Source organism: Oncorhynchus mykiss, chromosome 12, assembly GCF_057628025.1.
Source record: "Oncorhynchus mykiss isolate SJ-2025 chromosome 12, ASM5762802v1, whole genome shotgun sequence".
Lineage (NCBI taxonomy): Eukaryota > Metazoa > Chordata > Actinopteri > Salmoniformes > Salmonidae > Oncorhynchus > Oncorhynchus mykiss.
In genome coordinates, this window is record NC_143033.1 from 49,654,518 (window position 1) to 49,677,784 (window position 23,267).

The 23,267-nt window shown below is 42.5% G+C and overlaps 1 protein-coding gene across 1 annotated transcript in view; it reads left to right on the forward strand.

Annotated features, from left to right (window-relative positions):
• The window catches only part of LOC110537709 (CXADR-like membrane protein), a 124,002-nt gene that overhangs the window by 90,940 nt on the left and 9,795 nt on the right, over window positions 1–23,267 (forward strand). Inside the window, exons 2-3 of the mRNA XM_021623977.3 lie at window positions 14,206–14,363; window positions 19,774–19,972. Of these exons, the coding sequence (XP_021479652.1) occupies window positions 14,206–14,363; window positions 19,774–19,972 (357 nt within the window). The remainder of the gene's footprint in view (window positions 1–14,205; window positions 14,364–19,773; window positions 19,973–23,267) is intronic.

Below are 23,267 nucleotides of genomic sequence, written 5' to 3' on the forward strand. Positions count from 1 at the left end.
AAGGTACAAATCTGTCGTTCTGCCCCTGAACAGGCAGTTAACCCACTGTTCCTAGGCCGTCATTGAAAATAAGAATTTGTTCTTAACTGACTTGCCTAGTTAAATAAAGGTAAAATAAATAAAATAAACATCTCAATCGGGTTTAGGTCTGTAAATTTGACTAGGCCATTTCAATGTATGATGTACTGTAGACTTGCTTGTGTGGTTTGAATCATTGTCTTGCTACATGACCCAGCTGCGCTTCAGCTCATGGACAGATGGCCTGATATTCTCCTGTAGAATTCTCTGATACAGAGCATAATTTAATAATGGTAAGTCGTCCAGGTCCTTAGGCAGCAAAGCATCCCCAAACCATCACAATACCACCACCATGCTTGACCGTTGGTATGAGGTTCTTTCTTTGGAATGCAGTGTTTGGTTTTCACCAGAAATGACAGGACCCTGGGCTTGTCAGCAGTAGAAGCAAAGGATTGTGGGATAGCTTCTTCAAAGTGCTGCATGCAGTCACTGAGACAGACGCTTCTATTTTTAACCAATAACAGTCTAAGCCCTGTCTAAGCCGGGGGGTCTACTAAGCTAAATGGAATTGTTTTAAGAAGGATCATTTATCTGTTTGATTTAGAATTATAAAACCCCTTGAAGTATCCCCAAAACTTTTTGGGAAATTACTTGATGAAAAAGTATTTTTGGCCTTGCTATTAGCCCATACAAACGCATTGAATAACACATTCACTACATTGAACAACAGATAGTCCCCAAAAATATCAAAAGGAAGTTTGTTCCAAAGTGTCCATCCTATATCTGAGAGATACAGTGCCTTCGGAAAGTATTCAGCTTGGTATGTGCTGAGTGCAGTGAAAGCAATCACATGTGGCAGTAAGGGGAGAGAGCCATGGATTAGTGAAGAAGGGGGTCGGGGTCAGGTCACATTAAGGGAGAAAGAAAAGTTTATGGCCTGTATCACTTAGTTTCCTGCCTAGCTGTAAAGATACAATGTTTGTTCAGATGTGTAGAAGACTCTAGGAGAAAGGGTTAAATATAAGTGCTTGTGTGGATTTGTTTTTGTATAATGCAGCTGTGTTGATCCTCTGGGAAGAATAAACTTGGTTTAAGCTTTCATAGTGTTCGTCGAGGGTTTACCTAACACCCTTTACTCAGTACTTTGTTAAAACACATTTGGCAGCGATTACAGCGTCAAGTCTTCTTGGGTATGACGCTACAAGCTTGGCACATCTGTATTTGGTGAGTTTCTCCAATTCTTCTGTGCATATCCTCTCAAGCTTGGTCAGGTTGGATGTGGGGTGTTGCTACACAGCTATTTTCAGGTCTCTCCAGAGATGTTCGTTCAGGGTTCAAGTCTGGGCTCTGGCTGGGCAACTCAAGGTAATTCAGACACTTGTCCCGAAGCCGCTGCTGTCACCACCATGCTTCACTGTAAAGATGGTGCCAGGTTTCCTCCAGACATGGCGCTTGGCATTCAGGCCAAAGAGTGCAATCTTAGTTTCATCAGAAGAGAGAATCTTGTTTCTCATGGTCTGAGAGTCTTTAGGGGCCTTTTGGCATCCTCCAAGCGGGCCATCATGTGCTTTTTACTGAAGAGTGGCTTCCATCTGTGCCTTTCCTAATAATGTCCAATCAATTGAATTTACCACAGGTGTACTCCAATAAAGTTGTAGAAACATCTCAAGGATGATCAGTAGAAATCGGATGGATCTGAGCCTCATAGTAAAAGGTCTGCATACTTACGTAAATAAGGTTTTTGCAAAAATGTTTAAAAACCTGTTTTCTCTTTGTCATTATGGGGTATTGTGTGTAGAGATTTTTTTTAAAAATCCATTTTAGAATAAGGCTGCAATGTAACAAAATGTGGGAAATGCCAATGGGTCTGAATACTTTTTTGTTGTTGTATTTAACCCCCTTTTTGGCACTAAACAGTCTCCATATATACTTCCATTAACAATTTTCGCTAGTGAAGGGGGACCTTCAGACGGGTCTTGTGAGGCCTGTGGGTGTCCTAGAGCAAAACACTCGTAAGAGTCTCACCTTTCTTCGAAGGGGTCATATTAGTATGTAGCCCAAACTGTTCGGATGCTATAGATGATTTTGTTAAAATACTGATCTTCGGGATGTCTCATGGTCTGACAAACACTGCTCTAGCTCTGTCACCTTTCACCGCAGATAAAAACTATATCTCCAGCTTAAATTGACAGATTTTAATGGCCATGTTAGGGGGTTAATAGGCAGGAAATATTGATAACCTCAACTCAGCAGGCCAGATACTTCTGTAGAGGGCTAGCACCACATATGGAATGGAGACAGCTGAGTAATTACAGGAGCACTTACAATAATTGACCCCCTCGTAGATGAATGAGGTAACAGAAGGAGCAACCAGAGCCATGATCTCCAAACAAAAAAAAGTTAAAGTCTGACGATGGTGTTATGTTTTGTATGTCACTTTAGTCTGTCAGTTCGTTTAACATCTCCTTGCCTTGATGTGATTTTTTATTTGTACAAAACTCCAACAGACGAGTGTTGTGTTTGTGGAAGTTGAGCACAAAATGGGAATCATCCAGATGCTACTCCCCTCGCATCCACCTCTCCTCTCTCCTTTAGGCCTATTCACTTAGAGCTGGTGGCACAATCAAACATTTAGATTGTCGGCAAAAAAAAGGAACGACAGGAAAAAGGTCACATGCTTGACATGCTGTGATTTGATGTGACAAGCTAAAGTGCTTTGCCACATTATGCGCTGATCTTTCAATGTTTAAAGCTGTTCATTTCTTATTTGTGACTCGCCACACTTCCCCCATGGCCCCTAAAAACTGTTAAGAATGGGCCTGAAGTTCATATCAAATCAAATCAAATGTTATTGGTCACATGGCTAGCAGATGTTAAAGCGAGTGTAGCGAAATGCTTGTGCTTCTAGTTCTGACAGTGCAGTAATATCTGACAAGTAATCTAACAATTCCCCAACAAGTACCTAATACACACAAATCTAAAAGGATGGAATAAGAATATGTACATATAAATATATGGATGAGTGATGTCCGAGTGGCATAGGCATTGTGCAATAGATGGTATAAGGTGCAGTATATACATATGAGATGAGTAATGTAAGATATGTTAACATTTTTAAAGTGCCATTGTTTAAAGTGGTCAGTGATATGGGTCTCTATGTAGGCAACAGCCTCTCTGAGTTAGTGATTCCTGTTTAGCCTTCGGATGGCCTTGAGATAGAAGCTGTTTTTCAGTCTCCCAGCTTTGATGCACCTGTACTGACGTCGTCTTCTGGATGGTAGCGGGGTGAACAGGCGGTGGCTCGGGTGGTTGTTGTCCTTGAGGATCTTTTTGACCTTCCTGTGACATCAGGTGCTGTAGGTGTCTTGGAGGGCAGGCAATTTGCATTGATGGTGATGCGTTGTGCAGACCGCACCACCCTCTGGAGAGCCTTGCGGTTGAGGGCGGTGCAGTTGCCGTACCAGGCGGTGATACAGCCAGACAGGATGCTCTCGATTCTGCATCTGTAAAAGTTTGTCAGGGTTTTAGGTATCAAGCCAAATTTCTTCAGCCTCCTGAGGTTGAGGAGGCGCTGTTGCGCCTTCTTCACCACACTGTCTGTGTGGGTGGAACATTTCAGTTTGTCTGTGATGTGTATGCCAAGGAACTTAAAACTTTACACCTTCTCCGCTACTGTCCCTTCAATGTGGATAGGGGGGTGCTCCTTCTACTGTTTCCTGAAGTCCATGATCATCTCCTTTGTTTTGTTGACGTTGAGTGAGAGGTTGTTTTCCTGACACCACACTCCGAGTGCCCTCACCTCCTCCCTGTAGGCTGTCTCATCGTTGTTGGTAATCAAGCCCACTACTGTTGTGTCATCTGCAAACTTGATGATTGAGTTGGAGGCGTCCATGGCCACGCAGTCATGGGTGAACAGGAAGTACAGAAGGCCGTGAGCACACACTGGGGCCCCAGTGTTGAGGATCAGCGAAGTGGAGATGTTGTTTCCTACCTTCACCACCTGGGGGCGGCCCTTCAAGTCCAGGACCCAATTGCACAGGGCAGGGTTGAGACCCATGGCCTCTAGCTTAAAGATGAGCTTGGAGGGTTCTATGGTGTTGAATGCTGACCTGTAGTCAATGAACAGCATTCTTACATTGGAATTCCTCTTGTCCAGATGGGATAGGGCAGTGTGCAGTGTAATGGCAATTGCATCATCTGTGGACCTGTTGGGGTGGTATGCCAACTTAAGTGGGTCTAGGGTGGCAGGTAAGGTGGAGGTGATATGATCATTGACTAGTCTCTCAAAGCACTTCATGATGACAGAAGTGAGTGCTATGGGGCGGTAGTAATTTAGTTATCTATGCCTTCTGGGTACAGGAATAATGGTGGCCGTCTTGAAGCATGTGGGGACAGCAGACTGGGATAGGGAGCGATTGAATATGTCCGTAAACACACCAGCCAGCTGGTCTGCGCATGCTCTGGGGTCGCAGCTAGGAATTCCATCTTGGCCAGCAGCCTTGCGAGGGTTAACATGTTTAAATGTCTTCCTCATTTCAGCCAAGGAGAAGGAGAGGGGTGGCTGCAGTCCTTGTTAGCTGGCCTCGACGGTGACACTGTATTATCCTCAAAGCGGGCAAAGAAGGTGTTTAGTTTGTCTGGACGCGAGACGTAATGTGGCTGGTTTTCTTTTTGTAGTCCTTGATTTCCTGTAGACCCTGCCACATACGTCTTGTGTCTGAGCCGTGTGTCTGAATTGCGACTCCACTTTGTCCCTATATCGACATTTCGCTTGTTGGATTGCCTTGTCGAGGGAATAACTACACTGTTTATATTCGGCCATATTCCCAGTCCTCTTTCTATGGTTAAATGCTGTGGTTCACACTCTACAGTAGGCGCTACATACCTATTGGCATAGGTGAGTATTGTACCCATCACCCCGCAGACGGAAACTCTGCGAGGTCCAAGCGGCTTCAAATCTGTCTGGAGACTAAATAACTATTTATCGCTATGTTGCAGGGTACTTGGTGTAATGCAACACCAACCCTCAGTGTTTTTTAACAGCAGGTTGACCTGTCAAGCGAGGGGAAGAAATAAGGCGTCTCACCGGCAGGTAGCAGTGGGGCTGGGCCTTGGCTCTCTATTCACCAAGGCCGTCCCCTTGGGCTGGCCCGAAACCGCGATGAGAGGCACTAGTCACTCATACTGTATGTAACACTAAGCCCTTAAAGTGTAATGAGTGCTGTATTTGACAAGAGCCTAGAAGCTGTGTGAACGGCTTTACCAATGGGGTGGGTGTGTGATTGATATAGCCACTCTCAGGCAGGTTGTGTGTTTCATTATGCAGATACGGCACATGCCACAGCATTTACATGCAGACTCACTACTAACACAAAGCAACAAACTCTTCTTCTTGTCAGTCGCCTCCTAAGTTATTCATTGCCCTTCACTGAGACCACTACTGTACATATACCTTTGGGATGGCGTCTATCACATTGAATTTAAGGCTTGGAAGATATACAGTTGAAGTCGTAAGTTTACATACACTTAGGTTGGAGTCATTAAAACTCATTTTTCAACCACTCCACAAATTTCTTGTTAACAAACTATAGTTTTGGCAAGTCGGTTAGGACATCTACTTTGTGCATGACAAGTAATTTTTCCAACAATTGTTTACAGACAGATTATTTCACTTATAATTCACTGTATCACAATTCCAGTAGGTCAGAAGTTTACATACACTGAGTTGACAGTGCCTTTAAAGAGCTTGGAAAATTCCAGAAAATAAATTGTCATGGCTTTAGAAGCTTCTGATAGCCTAATTGACATAATTGACATAATTTAAATCAATTGGAGGTGTACCTGTGGATGTATTTCAAGGCCTACCTTCAAACTCAGTGCCTCTTTGCTTGACATCATGAGAAAATCAAAAGAAATCAGCCAAGACCTCAGAAAAAAATTGTAGACCTTCACAAGTCTGGTTCACCCTTGGGAGCAATTTCCAAATGCCAGAAGGTACCACGTTCATCTGTACAAACAATAATACGCAATAAATATAAACACCATGGGACCACGCAGCCGTCATACCGCTCATACCGCCCAGAACAACAGCAAAGGACCTTGTGAAGATGCTGGAGGAAAAGGGTACAAAAGTATCTATATCCACAGTAAAACAAGTCCTATATCGACATAACCTGAAAGGCCGCCCAGCAAGGAAGAAGCCACTGCTCCAAAACCGCCATAAAAAAGCCAGACTACGGTTTGCAACTGCATGGGAACAAAGATCGTACTTTTTGGAGAAATGTCCTCTGGTCTGATGAAATAAAAATAGAACTGTTGGCCATAATGACCATCGTTATGTTTGGAGGAAAAAGGGGGAGGTTTGCAAGCCGGAAGAACACCATCCCAACCGTGGCAGCATCACAGGGGTGGCAGCATCAAGTTGTGGGGGTGCTTTGCTGCAGGAGGGGCTGATGCACTTCACAAAATAGATGGCATCATGAGGGTGGAAAATTATGTGGATATATTGAAGCAACTTCTCAAGACATCAGTCAGGAAGTTAAAGCTTGGTCGCAAATGGGTCTTCCAAATGGACAATGACCCCAAGCATACTTCCAAAGTTGTGGCAAAATGGCTTAAGGACAACAAAGTCAAGGTATTGGAGTGGCCATCACATAGCCCTGACCTCAATCCTATAGAAAATGTGTGGGCAGAACTGAAAAAGTGTGTGCGAGCAAAGAGGCCTACAAACCTGACTCAGTTACACCAGCTCTGTCAGGAGGAATGGGCCAAAATTCACCCAACTTATTGTGGGAAGCTTGTGGAAGGCTACCTGAAACATTTGACCCAAGTTAAACAATTTAAAGGCAATGCTACCAAATACTAATTGAGTGTGTGTAAACTTCTGATGCACTGGGAATGTGATGAAAGAAATCAAAGCTGAAATAAATCATTCTCTACTACTATTATTCTGACATTTCACATTCTTAAAATAATGTTGATCCTAACTGACCTAAAACAGGGAATTTTTACTAGGATTAAATGTCAGGAATTGTGAAAAACTGAGTTTAAATGTATTTGGCTGATGTCTATGTAAACTTCCGACTTCAACTGTATCAGCGTGCAGCTCACACAGTCAGTTAGTCATCAGTCAGTTAGTTGACGTTCAACCCCTCATGTTTTGGGCCCACTGATGCATTCTGAGGATTCTTCACCCCAAATGATGGGGCGAACATAAATAATAATTATAATCTGAGTTTACAGCCGGAAGTTAGGCCCTTTTCTCTTTTAGTTTTCTCTTTGATGTCGCTGTGTTTTTTTCCTCAGATCTGAGCATTTCTCTGTGGCAGAGCATGGGAGCACGGGTGATGTGCTGACTCGGATGTGCGGGCAGGCTAGTCAGACAGGCAGCGTGACTTTGGACAGTTTGAAGGGTACGGGGCTCGATGTGTCCCACTGGGTCCTATGTGCTCCTATAATAAGACTGGAAGGAGGCTGTGGGGAGGAGGGAATTTACTGGAGCACGACTCCCCTTAGGGCATCTTCAGAGGAACCAGCTCCTTTATCTCTGTCTCTCTCTCTCTCTGATGCTCTGCTTTGAGCTCTCACTCAGTGAAGTGGCTTGTTAATAATCGCAGACACACACAAACACACACAAACTCCCATACACATGTGTGCAGACACGTATACTGCACACACACACTCCTATTTTTTATATTTATTTTTGTACTGTCCTCATCCAGACTGGGAAACAATACTAACAGCCCAGGCCAGAACATCATAGACCATGCGGGTTAGAGGTCGACCGATTATGATATTTCAACGCCGATACCGATTATTGGAGGACCAAAAAAGCCAATACCTATTAATCGGACGATTTTTATATATATATTTGTAATAATGACAATTACAACAATACTGAATGAACACTTTTATTTTAACTTAATATAATACATCAATAAAATTAATTTAGTCTCAAATAAATAATGAAACATGTTCAATTTGGTTTAAATAATGCAAAAACACAGTGTTGGAGAAGAAAGTGCAATATGTGCCATGCAAAAAAGCTAACGTTTAAGGTCCTTGCTCAGAATATGAGAATATATGAAAGCTGGTGGTTCCTTTTAACATGAGTCCCAGTTAAGAAGTTTTAGGTTGTAGTTATTATAGGAATTATAGGACTATTTCTCTCTATAGCATTTGTATTTCATATACCTTTGACTATTGGATGATCTTATAGGCACTATAGTATTGCCAGCCTAATCTCAGTAGTTGATAGGCTTGATGTCATAACCAGCGCTGTGAAGCAAGCATTGTGAAGAGCTGCTGGCAAACGCAGGAAAGTGCAGTTTGAATGAATGCTTATGAGCCTGCAGCAGGCTACCGCCGCTCAGTCAGACTGCTCTATCAAATATCAAATCATAGACTTGATTATAATATAATAAACCCACAGAAATACACGAGCCTTAGGTCATTAATATGGTCAAATCCGGAAACGATCATTTCGAAAACAAACGTTTATTCTTTCAGTGAAATACGGAACCGTTCCGTATTTTATCGAATGGGTGGCATCCCTAAGTCTAAATATTACTGTTACATTGCACAACCTTCAATGTTATGTCATAATTATGTAAAATTCTGGCAAATTAATGACGGTCTTTGTTAGTAAGAAATGGTCTTCACACAGTTCGCAACGAGCCAGGCGGCCCAAACTGCTGCATATACCCTGACTCTGCTTGCACAGAACGCAAGAGAAGTGACACAATTTCCCTAGTTAAAATAAAATCATGTTAGCAGGCAATATTAACTAAATATGCAGGTTTAAAAAAATCTGTACTTGTGTATTGATTTTAAGAAAGGCATTGATGTTTATGGTTAGGTACCTTGATGCAATGACAGTGCTTTTTTGCGAATGCGCTTGTTAAATCATCACCCGTTTGGCGAAGTAGGCTGTGATTCGATGATAAATGAACATGCACCGCATTGATTATATGCAACGCAGGACAAGCTAGATAAACTAGTAATATCATCAACCATGTGTAGTTAACTAGTGATTTTGTTAAGATTGATTGTTTTTTATAAGATAAGTTTAATGCTAGCTAGCAACTTACGCGAGTGCAGCAAGGAGCCAAGGTAACAGGTGGTCAACCTGCCACGCAGTCTCCTCATGAAGTGCAATGTAATCGGCCATAATCGGCGTCCAAAAATGACGATTACCGATTGTTATGAAAACTTGAAATCGGCCCTAATTGATCGGCCATGCCAATTAATCGGACGACCTCTAATACGGATGATCACAGTCCAAAGGACGTAAAATGTAACGTTTAGGCTTTTATCCATAGCCCCATGGTAATTTTACCCTATACACGGTCAGCATATGCATACTGTGCTGCTGCTGATAAGTTTCTGGTAAGCTAAAATCTCCTCTCGGATCCTCTCTCATCTATCTTTCCACTTTGCATCTCTTCTATGAAGTTGTTACCGGCTTAAAGGGTAGGAAGCATAAGTAAGAACACAGTATGGTCAAAGACACAGTAACTTAGCTGTAATCACGATCTGGTTACCTATAAGTACAAACAGTCATGTTTTGGGGTTATTACATACTGTATTTATTAACTTATTTCCGGATATCTTCTAAACTACCCACAATGCACTATTTCTCAACATCATATGGAGAATCTACTCTGTGCTACCAAGTTCGTATGCTTGCTCGGTAGCTTGCGCAACGTTAGCCTCTTGCCGTGCTAGCATGTGATTACATTCCAGAAGTGTTAGCGTTGTTGAGATAAAATCAACCACTCACGTGGGAGTGTGATGTAAACAAGGAGCAGAAGTGGCTCATGCAGCCATGCCGCATCCTAATGCTCTTCACGGATGTGTTATCTAGTGGGAACCCGTTTGCATGGCAGGATCTAGTACCTTCTTGCCGTGGGCTCAACACGAAAAATAAAATCAAACTTACTTGCTCTAATCGTACAGTACCTCATCTGTTCTCCTTTTTGTTTTGTCTTTTCGGCATGTTCTCTGTGAGTAGGCTAAACTTTGGTTTACTTTAATGTACCTGTAAGCTAGCCTAGGTGTTGATAGCAACAACGGCATTCTTCGGAATTCTGATCATTTTTGTGTAATAACTCGAAAAATGTAAAAGTGAAGTGTAACTTTGCATTGGGACTTTTGATGTGTATACCAATGCAAATCCATATGTTACATGTGATTACATTTGTGCTACCTATCCTTTAACCTTCTCTGTCATGTTTCTTTCTTCCACTGACGACCATGTATCTGAATGACACTCAAGCCAGAAAACGTTCCAAGAATGTTTAAAGAACGTTATAAGGGAGTGTAATGTCATAGTATATTTCATTTAATCATAAAAAAAAAATATAGAGAGAAAATATATATATATATATATCTATATATATATATATATATATATATATATATATATATATATATATATATATAGCGAGAGAGAGAGAGAGAGAGAGAGAGCGTCTTGCTAGGTCCCTGCTGAGCTCTCAGGTCCTCCCCTGCCAACTCCTAACACGGCATCGGCAAGTGCAAATGTTACGGATGTCACGTTTCTGCTTTGCAAACACACATGACCCCCCTACTTGACAACGTTGTGAAGAAACCTATCTGTGGAGTACGCTTACGGTACGTTCTTAACTACACAAAGATCAATAGCTATGAGAAACACAGTGCTAAAACAGGAACGAGTGGGGAATAGGGACCCAACACTTTTAGCGGCAGCCATCTTGTTATTATATTCAGGAAGTATCTGTTGCCAGGTTGGCTAGAGGAATTACTTCTACTGGATATTGGACATTGACTTTCCACCATTTTCTAAAAGCAGGAGGCCAGTTAGCCTGTTAGCTACGGTCTTTATTGAGGACAGAGCCCTAGCCTGACTTGACTTAGCATCTCTTTCAGTGGCTTGTGAGCAAAGACATTACTTTCACAAAGGGGTCCTGTTCACACCTGCTTGTCACCCCCCGAGCTTCTGAGTGGCACTCAATTTAATCTAATTAGGCCCATATTGAGTAATCATTACAAATGATCTTGTTGTCCTCTCTCCAGCTCCTTCTAATTACATACTGTATCTTAATTGCCACCATCATGTCATGTATGGGGGGAAGAGGGTTGGGCTAATCGGTTAGCGCTCTCTAATTAGCTTTTATGCTAGTGTCATGGAAGCCCTAGACTTGGTCAGCCATGTGGATGAGGATATGTGAGAGTGGGCGATATGCAGAGGTGATATGGCTTTAGCGTTCCCGGGGTCAAGCATGAAATTATGGACTTTTGTCAACAACAACAACAAAAATCTCGACCTGGCACTGAAAATAGTTTTTGATGGTTGTACAAAATATTAAGAACACCGGCTCTTTCCATGACAGACTGACCAGGTGATTGGATTGTGTATGTGTACCATTCAGAGGGTGAATGGTCAAAACAAGATATTAGGAAAGTGTCAATGTTTTTTACACTCAGTGTATAATACTCATGTGACGTCAGTATTAAATGTATAATATTAATCCCCATACTGAGCATTGCTGTTTCGAAACTTACCCCATGCTCTCTCACCATTATACTTGAGTTATTTTTTCATCATCAGTCTGTGACTGACATTACACTGAATAATGTTCTAAATTCAAAATGCTTTATTGGCATGGCAAAAAAATCATAAATAATTCTAACAAGTTCTCACACAAAACCTAATGAAAATATAATTATTCTCTCAACACTGAAGCATCTCAAATACTGTATATGGCCTAATGTGCCACAGAGACAAATTGGCTGTTGACAGACACTTTTTTGTGGTCTCACCTATCTCTTTGAGTTGAAGTGATTTGCTTTATCTGCATTCCATTGGGATAGAGTGCGTCCCAAATGACACCCTATTGTCACACCCTTTTCTTAGTTATCTTTGTTTTCTTTATTATTTTGGTTAGGTCAGGGTGTGAGATGGGGGATTTATGTGTTTTGTCTGGTCTAGGGTTTTTGTATGTTAATGGGGTGTGTCCTTTCTAGGTGTTTATGTAAGTCTATGGTTGCCTAGATTGGTTCTCAATTAGAGGCAGGTGCTTATCGTTGTCTCTGATTGGGAACCATATGTAGGCAGCCATGTTCTTTGGGTATTTTGTGGGTGATTGCCTTCTGTCTTTGTGTCATTGCACCAGATAGGACTGTTTCGGGTTTTCACATTTGTTGTTTTGTATTTTGTAGTGTTATCGTTTATCGTCTATATTAAAGATGTTGAACACTAACCACGCTGCATTTTGGTCCTCCTCTCCTTCAACGGAAGAAAACCGCTACACCTATTCCCTAAATAGTGCACTACTTGTGACTAGTGCACTCCATAGGTAATAGAATGCCATTTGGGACGAAGACAGAAGCTCAACAGAAAATCAGCCGCTCAGGGACATTTCTGTTCTTTCCTCATCGCTTTTATTTTCTGCCATCCATTGTGATGAGACTGATCTCAGTGTAAATCCCCCCTGATGCCATTTTAATGCCATCCTATCCATGCATTGTACAGTTAATCCAGACCAAGGTCCCAGATGTGTTGCATTGGCCATTGGTCTCTCACTGGATTGAGTGCCTTGTACACAGGCTGCAAAAAGGTTTACAATGTATTTCAATGGAGAGATGTACACCTTAGTTGGATAGAGACATGCTGTAGCGTTGAGGTAGATTTCACAAAGGAGAGGGCAGTGAAAAGAACATTGATCACCTATTATGGATTATGCTTTTCTTGCAGAGGTGGTTCGCCCATCTATGCTTGTTTGAGATTATCCTTCTTTGAGGAGTAACCTGTCTGAGACCTGAATAGATGTGTGAGCAGCATCGCAGCTAATTTCTGGGCTTAAGCTCAGTGGGCTAATGTTATTGAGTTATGCAGGTTCGATTCCACTGTATCAAAGCACAACAAAGCTAACCTCTCCACATGCTGTGTGTATGAGGTAGTGAAGTCCATTCTACTTTGGCTCATTATTACCCCCAATACCCTGGTGCGTGCGTGTACATATATACAAAAGTATGTTGACACCCCTTCAAGTTAGTGGATTCGGCTATTTCAGCCACACCCGTTGCTGACAGGTGTATAAAATTGAGTACACAATCATGCAATCTCCATAGACCAACATTGGCAGTAGAATGGTCTTACTGAAGAGCTCAGTCACTTTCAACGTAGCACCATTATAGGATGCTATCTGTCCAACAAGTAAGTTAGTCAAATGTCTGCCCTGCTAGAGCTTCCCTGGTCAACTGTAACTGCTAATATTGTGAAGTGGTAATGTCTAGGAGCAACAACGGCTCAGCTGTGAAGTGGTAGGCCACACAAGCTCACAGAACGGAACCGAGTGCTGAATCTGTCCTCAGTTGCAACCCTCACTACCGAGTTCCAAACTGCCTCTGGAAGCAACGACAGCACAATATCTGTTTGTCGGGAGCTTCATGAAATGGGTTTCCATGGCTGAGCAGCCGCACACAAACGTAAGATCACCATGTGCAAACCGTCAGTCGATTGGATTGGTGTAAAGCTCACCGCCGTTGGACTCTGGATTATTGGAAATGCCTTCTCTGGAGTGATTGATCAGACTTCACAATCTGGTTTTGGCAGATGCCAGGAGAGCGCTACCTGCACCAATGCACAGTACCAACTGTAAAGTTTGGTGGAGGAGGAATAATGGTCTGGGGCTGTTTTTCTTGCTTCTGGCTAAGCCCCTTAGTTCCAGTGAAGAAAAATGTTAACGCTACAGAATGCAATGACATTCTAGACGATTCTGTGCTTCCAACTTTGTAACAGTTTGGGGAAGGCCCTTTCCTGTTTCAGCATGACAATGCCCCCATGCACAAAGCGAGAATTTGACTGACCTGCACAGAGCCCTGACCTCAACCCCATCAAACAACTTTGGGATGAATTGGAACGCCGACTGCGAGTCAGTTCTAATTGCCCAATATCAGTGCCCGACCTCACTAATGCTCTTGTGGCTGAATGGAAGCAAGTCCCCGCAGCAATGTTCCAACATCTAGTGGAAAGCCTTCCCAGAAAAGTGGAAGCTGTTATAGCAGCAAAGGGGGGACCAACTCCATATTAATGCCCATGATTTTGGAATGTGATGTTTGACGAGCAGGTGTCCACATCCTTTTGGTCATGTATGTGTCTGTAATGTGTCTCTAAGCTCATTTTCCTCTCTGCCCACACAGTTCTGCTGGGTGTGTTGACGGTGTGTGCCCAGACAGAGATGAAGAGGGTTGTCGGGGACAATGCCACACTGCCCTGTCACCACCAGTTCTGGGCAGGCGACGCCCCCACGCTGGACATCGAGTGGCTCCTCCTCAAGCCCAGCTCCAAGCAGAGAGTGGTGAGAGTGGCTGACTTGACTGATGACTTGGGGTGCATCTCAATTGACTAAAGTGTCTTCCTCCCCTTGTGTCCTTTCTTCCATAACTAGACATGCGAAAGAACATTCCTGGTTTCGGAATCTATATTGCTGTCACCTACCCTGTGTTTTCAGATCAGTAGGAGAGGACACAAGGACAGAAAGCAACTCCATACTATTGCGATGTATCATAGAACCAGAGGAAATTATAGCATATATGTGTGTTCCTTTGTACAGGAAAGAGAGAAGTATATGGGAGGAGGGAGCACGAAGCTCTAGAGCAGTGGGCATTACTACCGCATGACATGAGATGACATAACATATGACTTCATGACATAAGATACAGTGCGTCACTATCTCCAGTTCATTGAGGCCAATATTAGTCTATAGGGACCCCCTTTTCTCAATGACTAGGAGGACCCCCAAAGGACTGAATCAAACTCTCATCCACTTCTCTCAACTTCGAAGATCTGCCTCTTTCAGCATGCAGGCTGTCTTGTTTTTGTCATTCTGGTTTCACTGAATCCATCTGCAGCTCTTTTTTATGACCGGGAATTGGCAGGTGGGCATAGTTTTCTTTCCATTTGGCCTCTGGTCAATCTAGCCTCCAAGGTGCTGTCAGGCTCGTTAGACCAATTCGTCCGCCTACTTTCTCCTTCCACTCTCTCCCTGCTGGTTAATAAAAGTGCTGCTACAGTTTGCCTTTGGGCGAATGATCGTTTACTAGGCTTGCGGGTTTATCCGAGGAAATAAAATCTCACTCGCCCACTTTACAGGCTCTGCTTGGATATCCATGGTGATATGTAATACCTGCAATGGGGGTTATACACTTTAAGTGCTGTAGGGGGAAAACATATGCATTTGTTGGTATTTTGAATTTCCGTACATGGTCAAATTGTGAAATGAAGTCTTGATTTGTTGATTTAGAAACATCCCTACAATGTCAAGTAATGAAGGAATGTTTTGTTTTGTCTTTGGGTCTAAGATAATGCTGTGGTAGACACAGTTTGTTCATGGGTATTTCTATTAACTAGGGTACCAGGAGGGGGTAAAAGTAAGGTGGTAAAATAGTGGGGGTACGCCATACCGGTAAAACGTGAGCCTGTCACAATTAATAAAACATGCCCCAAAAAACTATAGGCTATTACACCATTATGTAACATTAATGCGTGTCATCCGCATGAAAAATGTGTGAATTGACTGGAAGCCAGGTGGTACACGCTCCAAATTGCTTTGTGGTTTGAGTAGAGCATTTACATTTTGTCATTGTGGAGAGATGATGAGCAGCTTTCGGCTCACCGAACCGAGGCGCACGTGGACAACAGTGAATGTGTCAATTCAGGCTACAAGTGTAGGCCTAATGACAATTGCAGAACACGTGGGTGTTTTGTAACGGATGTCTCTTTCCATTCATCAAATTGCGGGTGCACCTTGCACTGTTGGGGTTTGGATGCTGAAATGATTTTGTGAGTGGACGAATGTGCGCAAGTAGCCTACAGGAGTGACTTTGTTATGTGATGAAAACATCATGACTGGTTGTGTTTATGCCACATTAAAAGGCATAGGCTGTGTGTCCATAAGGCTAGGGGAAGCTTTCCCTAAAGTAAATTGAATTGCCAAAAATGACATAGCCTAATTAGCTTACTCCTGTCTCTACAGAAAGAAATAAAGTCGCTCAAAATAGGCTACTACAACAGAAAGCATGATTTGGCCACAGAGGATCGCTGTGGATTGTTTTAAATTGCATAGCCTACTCTCGTTAAGGCCCGCAATTTGGGCAGCACGCGCTGCAAATACCAAATAGATGATTGTTGAGTTGCGACTGTCAGTGAAAAAGCAGAGATTCAGACAGGCATATCGCAATATAAAAAAATACAATCGCGGTAAAACGTTTTGGAATGCAAATGGCTATTCCTGTAAAGAGATGACAAACATAAAAGAAAATATTTTGATATATTTATTCATACTATTTCATCCTTCCACAAGATATAGTCCCGACGCAAATCTAGGGTTGCTACCCAAGCCGGCTGGTCTTTCATTCATTTGTTTCGGTTGCCAGACACCCGACCCAGTCATTCAGTTATACTGGCTGGCTACATTCTTATCCATTGCTTGCTAGCTAGCCACCTACAGCTAACTTATAGTCATGTCAAACAGTGCAGCCTGCTTGTACAAATTACCTCGACTAATCTGCACCCCCACACATTGACTCGGTACCGGTACCCCTTGTATATAGCCTCGTTATTGTTATTTTATTGTGTTATTTTGTATTTTATTTTTTACTTGTATTTGTATTTTTTTTACCTTTATGTAACTAGGCAAGTCATTTAAGAACAAATTATTATTTACAATGATTGCCTACCACGGCCAAACCCAGACGACAGGACTGTGTCGAGGCATAGATCTGGGAAAGGGTAGCAAAGAATTTCTGCAGCATTGAAGGTCCCAAGAACACAGTGGCCTCCATCATTATTAAATGGAAGAAGTTTGGAACCACCAAGACTCTTCCTAGAGCTGGCTGCCCAGCCAAACTGAGCAATCGGGGGAGAAGGGCCTTGGTCAGGGAGGTAACCAAGAATCCAATAGTCACTCTGACAGAGCTCCAGAGTTTCTCTGTGGAGATGGGAGAACCTTCCAGAAGGACAAACATCTCTTCAGCACTTCACCAATCAGGCCTTTATGGTAGAGTGGCCAGACGGAAGCCAGTTCTCAGTAAAGGGCACATGACAGCTCACTTGGAGACAAGATTCTCTGGTCTGATGAAACCAAAATTGAACTCTTTGGCCTGAATGCCAAGCGTCACGTCTGGAGGAAACCTGGCACCATCCCTACGATTAAGCATGGTGGTGGCAGCATAATTCTGTGGGGATGTTTTTCAGCGGCAGGGACTGAGAGACTAGTCAGGATCAACGGAAAGATGAATGGAATAAAGTACAGAGAGATTCTTGATGTAAACCGTCTCCAGAGCACTCATGACCTCAGACTGGGGCGAAGGTTCACCTTCCAACAGGACAACAACCCTAAGCACACAGCCAAAACAGTGCAGGAGAGGCTTCTGGACAAGTCTCTGAATGTATTTGAGTAGCCCAGCCAGAGCCCGCACTTGAACACGATCAAACATCTCTGGAAAGTCCTGAAAATAGCTGTGCAGCGACGCTCCCCATCCAACCTGACAGAGCTTGAGAAGATCTGTAGAGAAGAATGGGAGAAACTCCCCAAATAAAGGTGTCCCAAGCTTGTAGCGTCATAAACAAGACTCAAGGCTGTAATCGCTGAGAAATGTGCTTCAACAAAGTACTGAGTAAATGGTCTGAATACTTATGTAAATGTGATATTTCAGTTTTCTAAAAACCTGTTTTTGCTTTGTCATTATGGGGTATTGTGTGTACATTTATGGGGGGGGAAAACGATTAAATCCATTTTAGAAGAAAGCTGTAATGTGGCCGGTGGAATGTTGACACGCTGCTTTTCAATGTCTGTGCAAAGTTGCTGGATATTGGCGGGAACTGGAACACGCTGTCTAATCATCGCTCCAGAGCAGCCCAAACATGCTTAATGGTCTGGTGAATGTCCTAGAAGAACTGGGACATTTTCAGCTTCCAGGAATTGTGTACAGAGCCTTGAAATAAGCTTTTTGTGCATATGGAATATTTCTGGGATGTTTTATTTCAGCTCATGACACATGGGACCAACACTTTGCATGTTGCGTTTATATTTTTGTTAAGTGTATATATATTTTTTTGTATATGCAATACCTCTCTCTGCTTTGATAGACATGAATGAGCCTGCAGCTCATCTCTTCAGCGTTGCACTTCATAATACATTTCCTTATAGAATCATAGCCGGGCGAGGGTTCTGGAGGAGCTGCAGCACCACTGATATATTGAAATACATTTGCGAAGTTATACTGGAGGTTCTGCAGAGCCCCTGAAAAATGTTAATACATTTGCCAAAGTTACAGAGTGTTACTGCTGTCTGTGCAGAAATAAATGAAATCATTCAGAATGGCCTACGACACCATGAGAAAGCATATAATTTAGCCACGGAGGATCAGCTTCTTCTTTAAAAAAGCCTAGCTGTACAGTGCAGCCCAATAACAAGGAATAGCCTACAGTCGGGAACGTGCGACAAATCTGTCAGTGAACAAACAGCATACAGACAAAACAGGCCTTTGGCAATACTTAAAATACAATCGCTGGGAAACACAGGTTGGAAAGCAAATGGCTCCTGCTGAAAAGAGGACTTTAATCTGTCTGCTGTAGGCCACCAAAATATTTCATACATTTTCTAAAAGGCCTATTGTTTTACAAAGTAAAACAAGCGAGAGGCTCTTGGCACGAGCACATCAGCCATCGCCAGCGAGTGAGCACAGCATCATTAGGTGAGTCAGTGAAGCTGGAAAGCATTTTTAGGACTATAGTTTCCTCCTCATATTGTAGGCTACAATATGTGTTTGCACACACCTAGGCCTAGACTATTGATGGATTCAAGACAAGGTCATTTGTATTGATCTCAGTTTGTCAGTGTCAAAGTAGCCTGTCATTTTGATCATTTGTGTGGTATTATGGTGCCTTCATGACAACTGGGAACTCGGAAAGAAACAAGGTTGAATCATGACATCAGTGATCTTCAGGTCGGAAAGTTGGGAGTCTAGGAAGAGGCCTGAGCTCCCGACTTGGAATTCTGAGTTGGATGACCATTCAAAAAAAAAAATTCCACAGTTCTCAGTTGTCTTGAAGTCGGAAGTCAGAGATTTCCCAGTTAAGAGTTCCCATGTTTTGAACGCGGCATTAAAAAGATTATGCCAAAGTCTCCAGTCATGTAAAATGACGTAGAATTGCATGAAATGCATTTATAAAAGGCCACATTTTTCCCGGACCCTAGGGCCACTAAAAATGTTCTCCATGTGTGCAACTTCTGTAAGTTCCTCTACTCTGCTGCTCTATGCCAATATACAAATACAATGATATGCATACAACGCTTTACTTTAAAGGGGATTTTTTTTCCTCATGCGTTCCAGTACCTCAGAGCTCCCTAGGTCACCACCCTTGTGTACTGTACTGTGTGTGTGTGTGTGTGGCATAGTTGCTAGAACATAGTATGAAAAATGTAGGCACTCATTACGGTAAGTTGCTCTGGATAAGAGTGTCTGCTGAATGTGTGTGCGTGTTCATGCTTCTGTTTATGTGACAGCATATTTGCATTATGTGCATGTATCCATGTGCGTGTCACCTACACACACCCACAACGTTTCCCCAGATAACCATGTCTACAGAACTGTTGCACCACAGTTCCAACTCTCCCAGACAAGTCCTGCTATACACAGCCAGCACCTCTCATCTCTCTGTACCTCTTCCATCTGTCTCACCTTCCGTCCCTTCCTCCCTGCCAGGTGATCACCTACTTTGCGGGCCGGGTGTACGACCCCAACGAGGCGGAGGCAGGCCGACTGTCCTTAGCCGGGGACTACCTCAAGGGGGACGCCTCCCTACTGATCAGTGACCTCACCCTGAGCGACTCGGGTGAGTACAGCTGCAAGGTGAAGAACGGGGGGAAGTACCATTGGATCACGGTCAACCTCATAGTACTGGGTAAGTTCTGGACCCGCTGTGTATTTTTATGATTTTTCACACTTTAAACAAAAACCCCATCAAACAGGAACCATCAAAACCAGTCACCACCACACAAGGTAATATAAAGAGCTCCACCACATGATTAGTCACAAGAACATAAAATACCCTCAGAGAATTGGGTTTGGTTAGGCTGACCCTGAATTCACCACAATACAGTATCATACTTATGTCACTTGAAATGGGATACACTCACACATCTAGTACAGGTGACCGTGGGCATCTCTAGTCAGAGATTCAAGAGATGTTCACACCACCAATATTTCACTGTTAAAATGTGTAACATGGTTTTAAATGCTTACTGTATGTGATGGATAGCAATTACAGAAGTGATACTGTCCCTTGTCCCTTCATATTCCAGGTCGCAATTGTAAATGAGAACTTGTTCTCAACTTGCCTACCTGGTTAAATAAAGGTGAAATAAAAAATAAATAAATAAAATATTGTCCTACTGGTCACACACTGGTTGAATCAAAGTTGGTTCCATGCAATTTCATTGAAATGACTTTGAACCAATGTGGAATAGACGTTAAATTGACGTCTGTGCCCAGTGAGGTGGTTGACTGGCAATGACCACACAAACACTGTTGGTGAGATGTTTGAATCACTACCTAACTAACCTGTTGGTGTCACTAAAGTATAAGATGGCAGTTACTTGTGACTTACTTGTAAAAGCGAAAACTAACTCCAAAGGGTCGACATTGGACCACTGCCACATGTTGCTACCGATCCAAAACTGTCCAATGACAACAAGAGATAAAAGCGGAACTTGCACCAGTGGTGGAAAAAGTACCCAATTGTCATACTTGAGTAAAAATATAGATACCTTAATATCTATATTAATAAGTAAAAGTGAAAGTCACAGAGTAAAATACTACTTGAGTAAAAGTCTAAAACTATTTGGTTCTAAATATACTGATGTAGTAAAAGTTAAAATATTTTCAATTTCCTTATATTCAGCAAAACAGATTGCACCATTTTCTTGTTGGAAAAATGTACTGATAGCCAGGGGAAGACTACAACACAGACATCATTTACAAAATATGTATTTGTGTTTAGTAAGTCCACCAGATCTGAGGCAGTAGGGATGACCATGTGTTCTCTTGATAAGTCGTGAATGTGACAATTTTCCTGTCCTGCTAAGTATTGAAAATGTAACGAGTACTTTTGGGATGTATGGAGTAAAAAGTAGATATGTCACAACCTGATCTGTTTCACTTGTCCTTGTGATTGTCTCCACCCCCTCCAGGTGTCGCTTATTTTCCCCAGTGTATTCATCCCTGTGTTTCCTGTCTCTCTGTGCCAGTTCGTCTTGTATGTTTCCAAGTCAACCAGTGTTTTCCCTGGTTCTCCTGCTTTTTGAATTCTCCTCTTTCTAGTCCTCCTGGTTTTGACCCTTGCCTGTTTCTGGACTTTGTACCCAACTGCCTGACCATTCAGCTTGCCTTGACCACGAGCCTGTCTGCCACTCTGTACCTCCTTGACTCTGATCTGTTTTTGACCTTTTTGCCTGTCCACAACCATTCTCTTGCCTACCCCTTCGGATTCATAAACATTGTAAGACTCCAATCATCTGCCTCCTGTGTCTGCATTTGGGTCTCGCCTTGTGCCTTGAGAAGATTATTTTCTTTAGGAATCTAGTGAAGTTAAAGTTGTCAAAAATATAAATAGTAAAGTAAAATACAGATACTCCAAAAAATGACTTAAGTAGTACTTTAAAGTATTTTTTACTTAGGTGCTCTACACCTCTGAGTAGCACCATTGACACTGTGATACAGCGTCTAGCTGTGTATAGCTCTAATATAGAGCTCTCACCAGGCTGTCCTACCCTCGTATGGTCTCCCACATTAAGACGTTTAGGGAGTGCGCCACATACATTTGTACAAACTGGCCCGCAGCTTTGCAATGACACTTTCGATTTTTAGGTAGACAAACATTAGCATTTGTCTTGTTCAATGGGAAGATAATGGTCTTGGGGAAGGGGGGTACTGGGAGGTGATTCTGACACATGAACAAGATGAAGGGCCCCCTGCCTCCTGCTCCCCCTCCTCCTCAGCCCCCCTAATTTCATCCTGGGTAGAATTTTCTCTGCTCAGCAAAATTAGGAGAAAACAGAGGAAGAGAGGTTTGTGATAGAGAGCAGGAAGTGGATGGGGGGGGGGGGGATCTCTATATTATGTGTACGTGTGTTTGATCATGTTTGTTTGTTTGTTCATAGGGATAACTGTTTTCAGCTGGCAAGAATACATTTCTTTGATGTCAATGTGGTTTTCTGAAAGTACCAAAAATACAAAAAACAACACTGGTCTATCCTGGTTGATCTATCTAGTAGGAGATTATGTGACCTCAGACTTGTTAGTGATGCACCGGTCAACTTAGTTATTATTGCATATTTCATATTGATAGATTACTTTATGCTGTAAGGACACAGTAATGACAGACAGATAGTAAATGCTTATAGAATACATTTCATAATATCAAGGTGAAACACTTATCAAGGTAACATTCACATTCTGTAATAAAAGGACATTTTATGTGTCACATGCTTCTTGGACAACAGATTTAGATTTACAGTGAAATGCTGTAAAAAAAAGAATTCAACAACGAAGAGTTAAAGATCAGATAAAAAAAATGTAATCAAAAATAAAATATTGGCACATTGAGATTTGATGAGCTATTTAGCAGTCTTGTTTAGAAGTTGTGTTGCTTGGGGGTAGAAGCTGTTCAGGGTCCTGTTGGTTCCAGACTGGTGCATTGGTACCACTTGCCGTGTGGTAGCAGAGAGAACAGTCTGTGGCTGGAATTACTGTGATATGAGGAATTATCATAAAGCCTGAAGCTTGCAGGGAGATGCATGTAGACCACATCCTCCTCCTCTGTCCAGGACAGCTGCATACTCCAAACACCGATCAGCATCTTATTTTTCATATGCAAACCATACTTTCTGGTCATTCTTAAACAGAATACACGATCATTGTATCCAGGCCACCACCGGAAGTGAATCTGAAGTAGTAGACTCCTCTCACTGATGCTGTGAAGATACCTGTATGACAAAAATAAATATTGCGTATTTATTCATAAGTAAGGGCCTGCTCAAGAGCACATTTGACAGTTACCTTCAGTCTCCTCCTTCATCTGGTTATTTGTGAACTGAAGTTCAGCTTTGGTGACACTCAACTCGATTTTCAGATCATTTAATACATTTTTGACTGTTACTTTTGACTGGTACTGTGTATATATACTGGGGCCTGTCAGG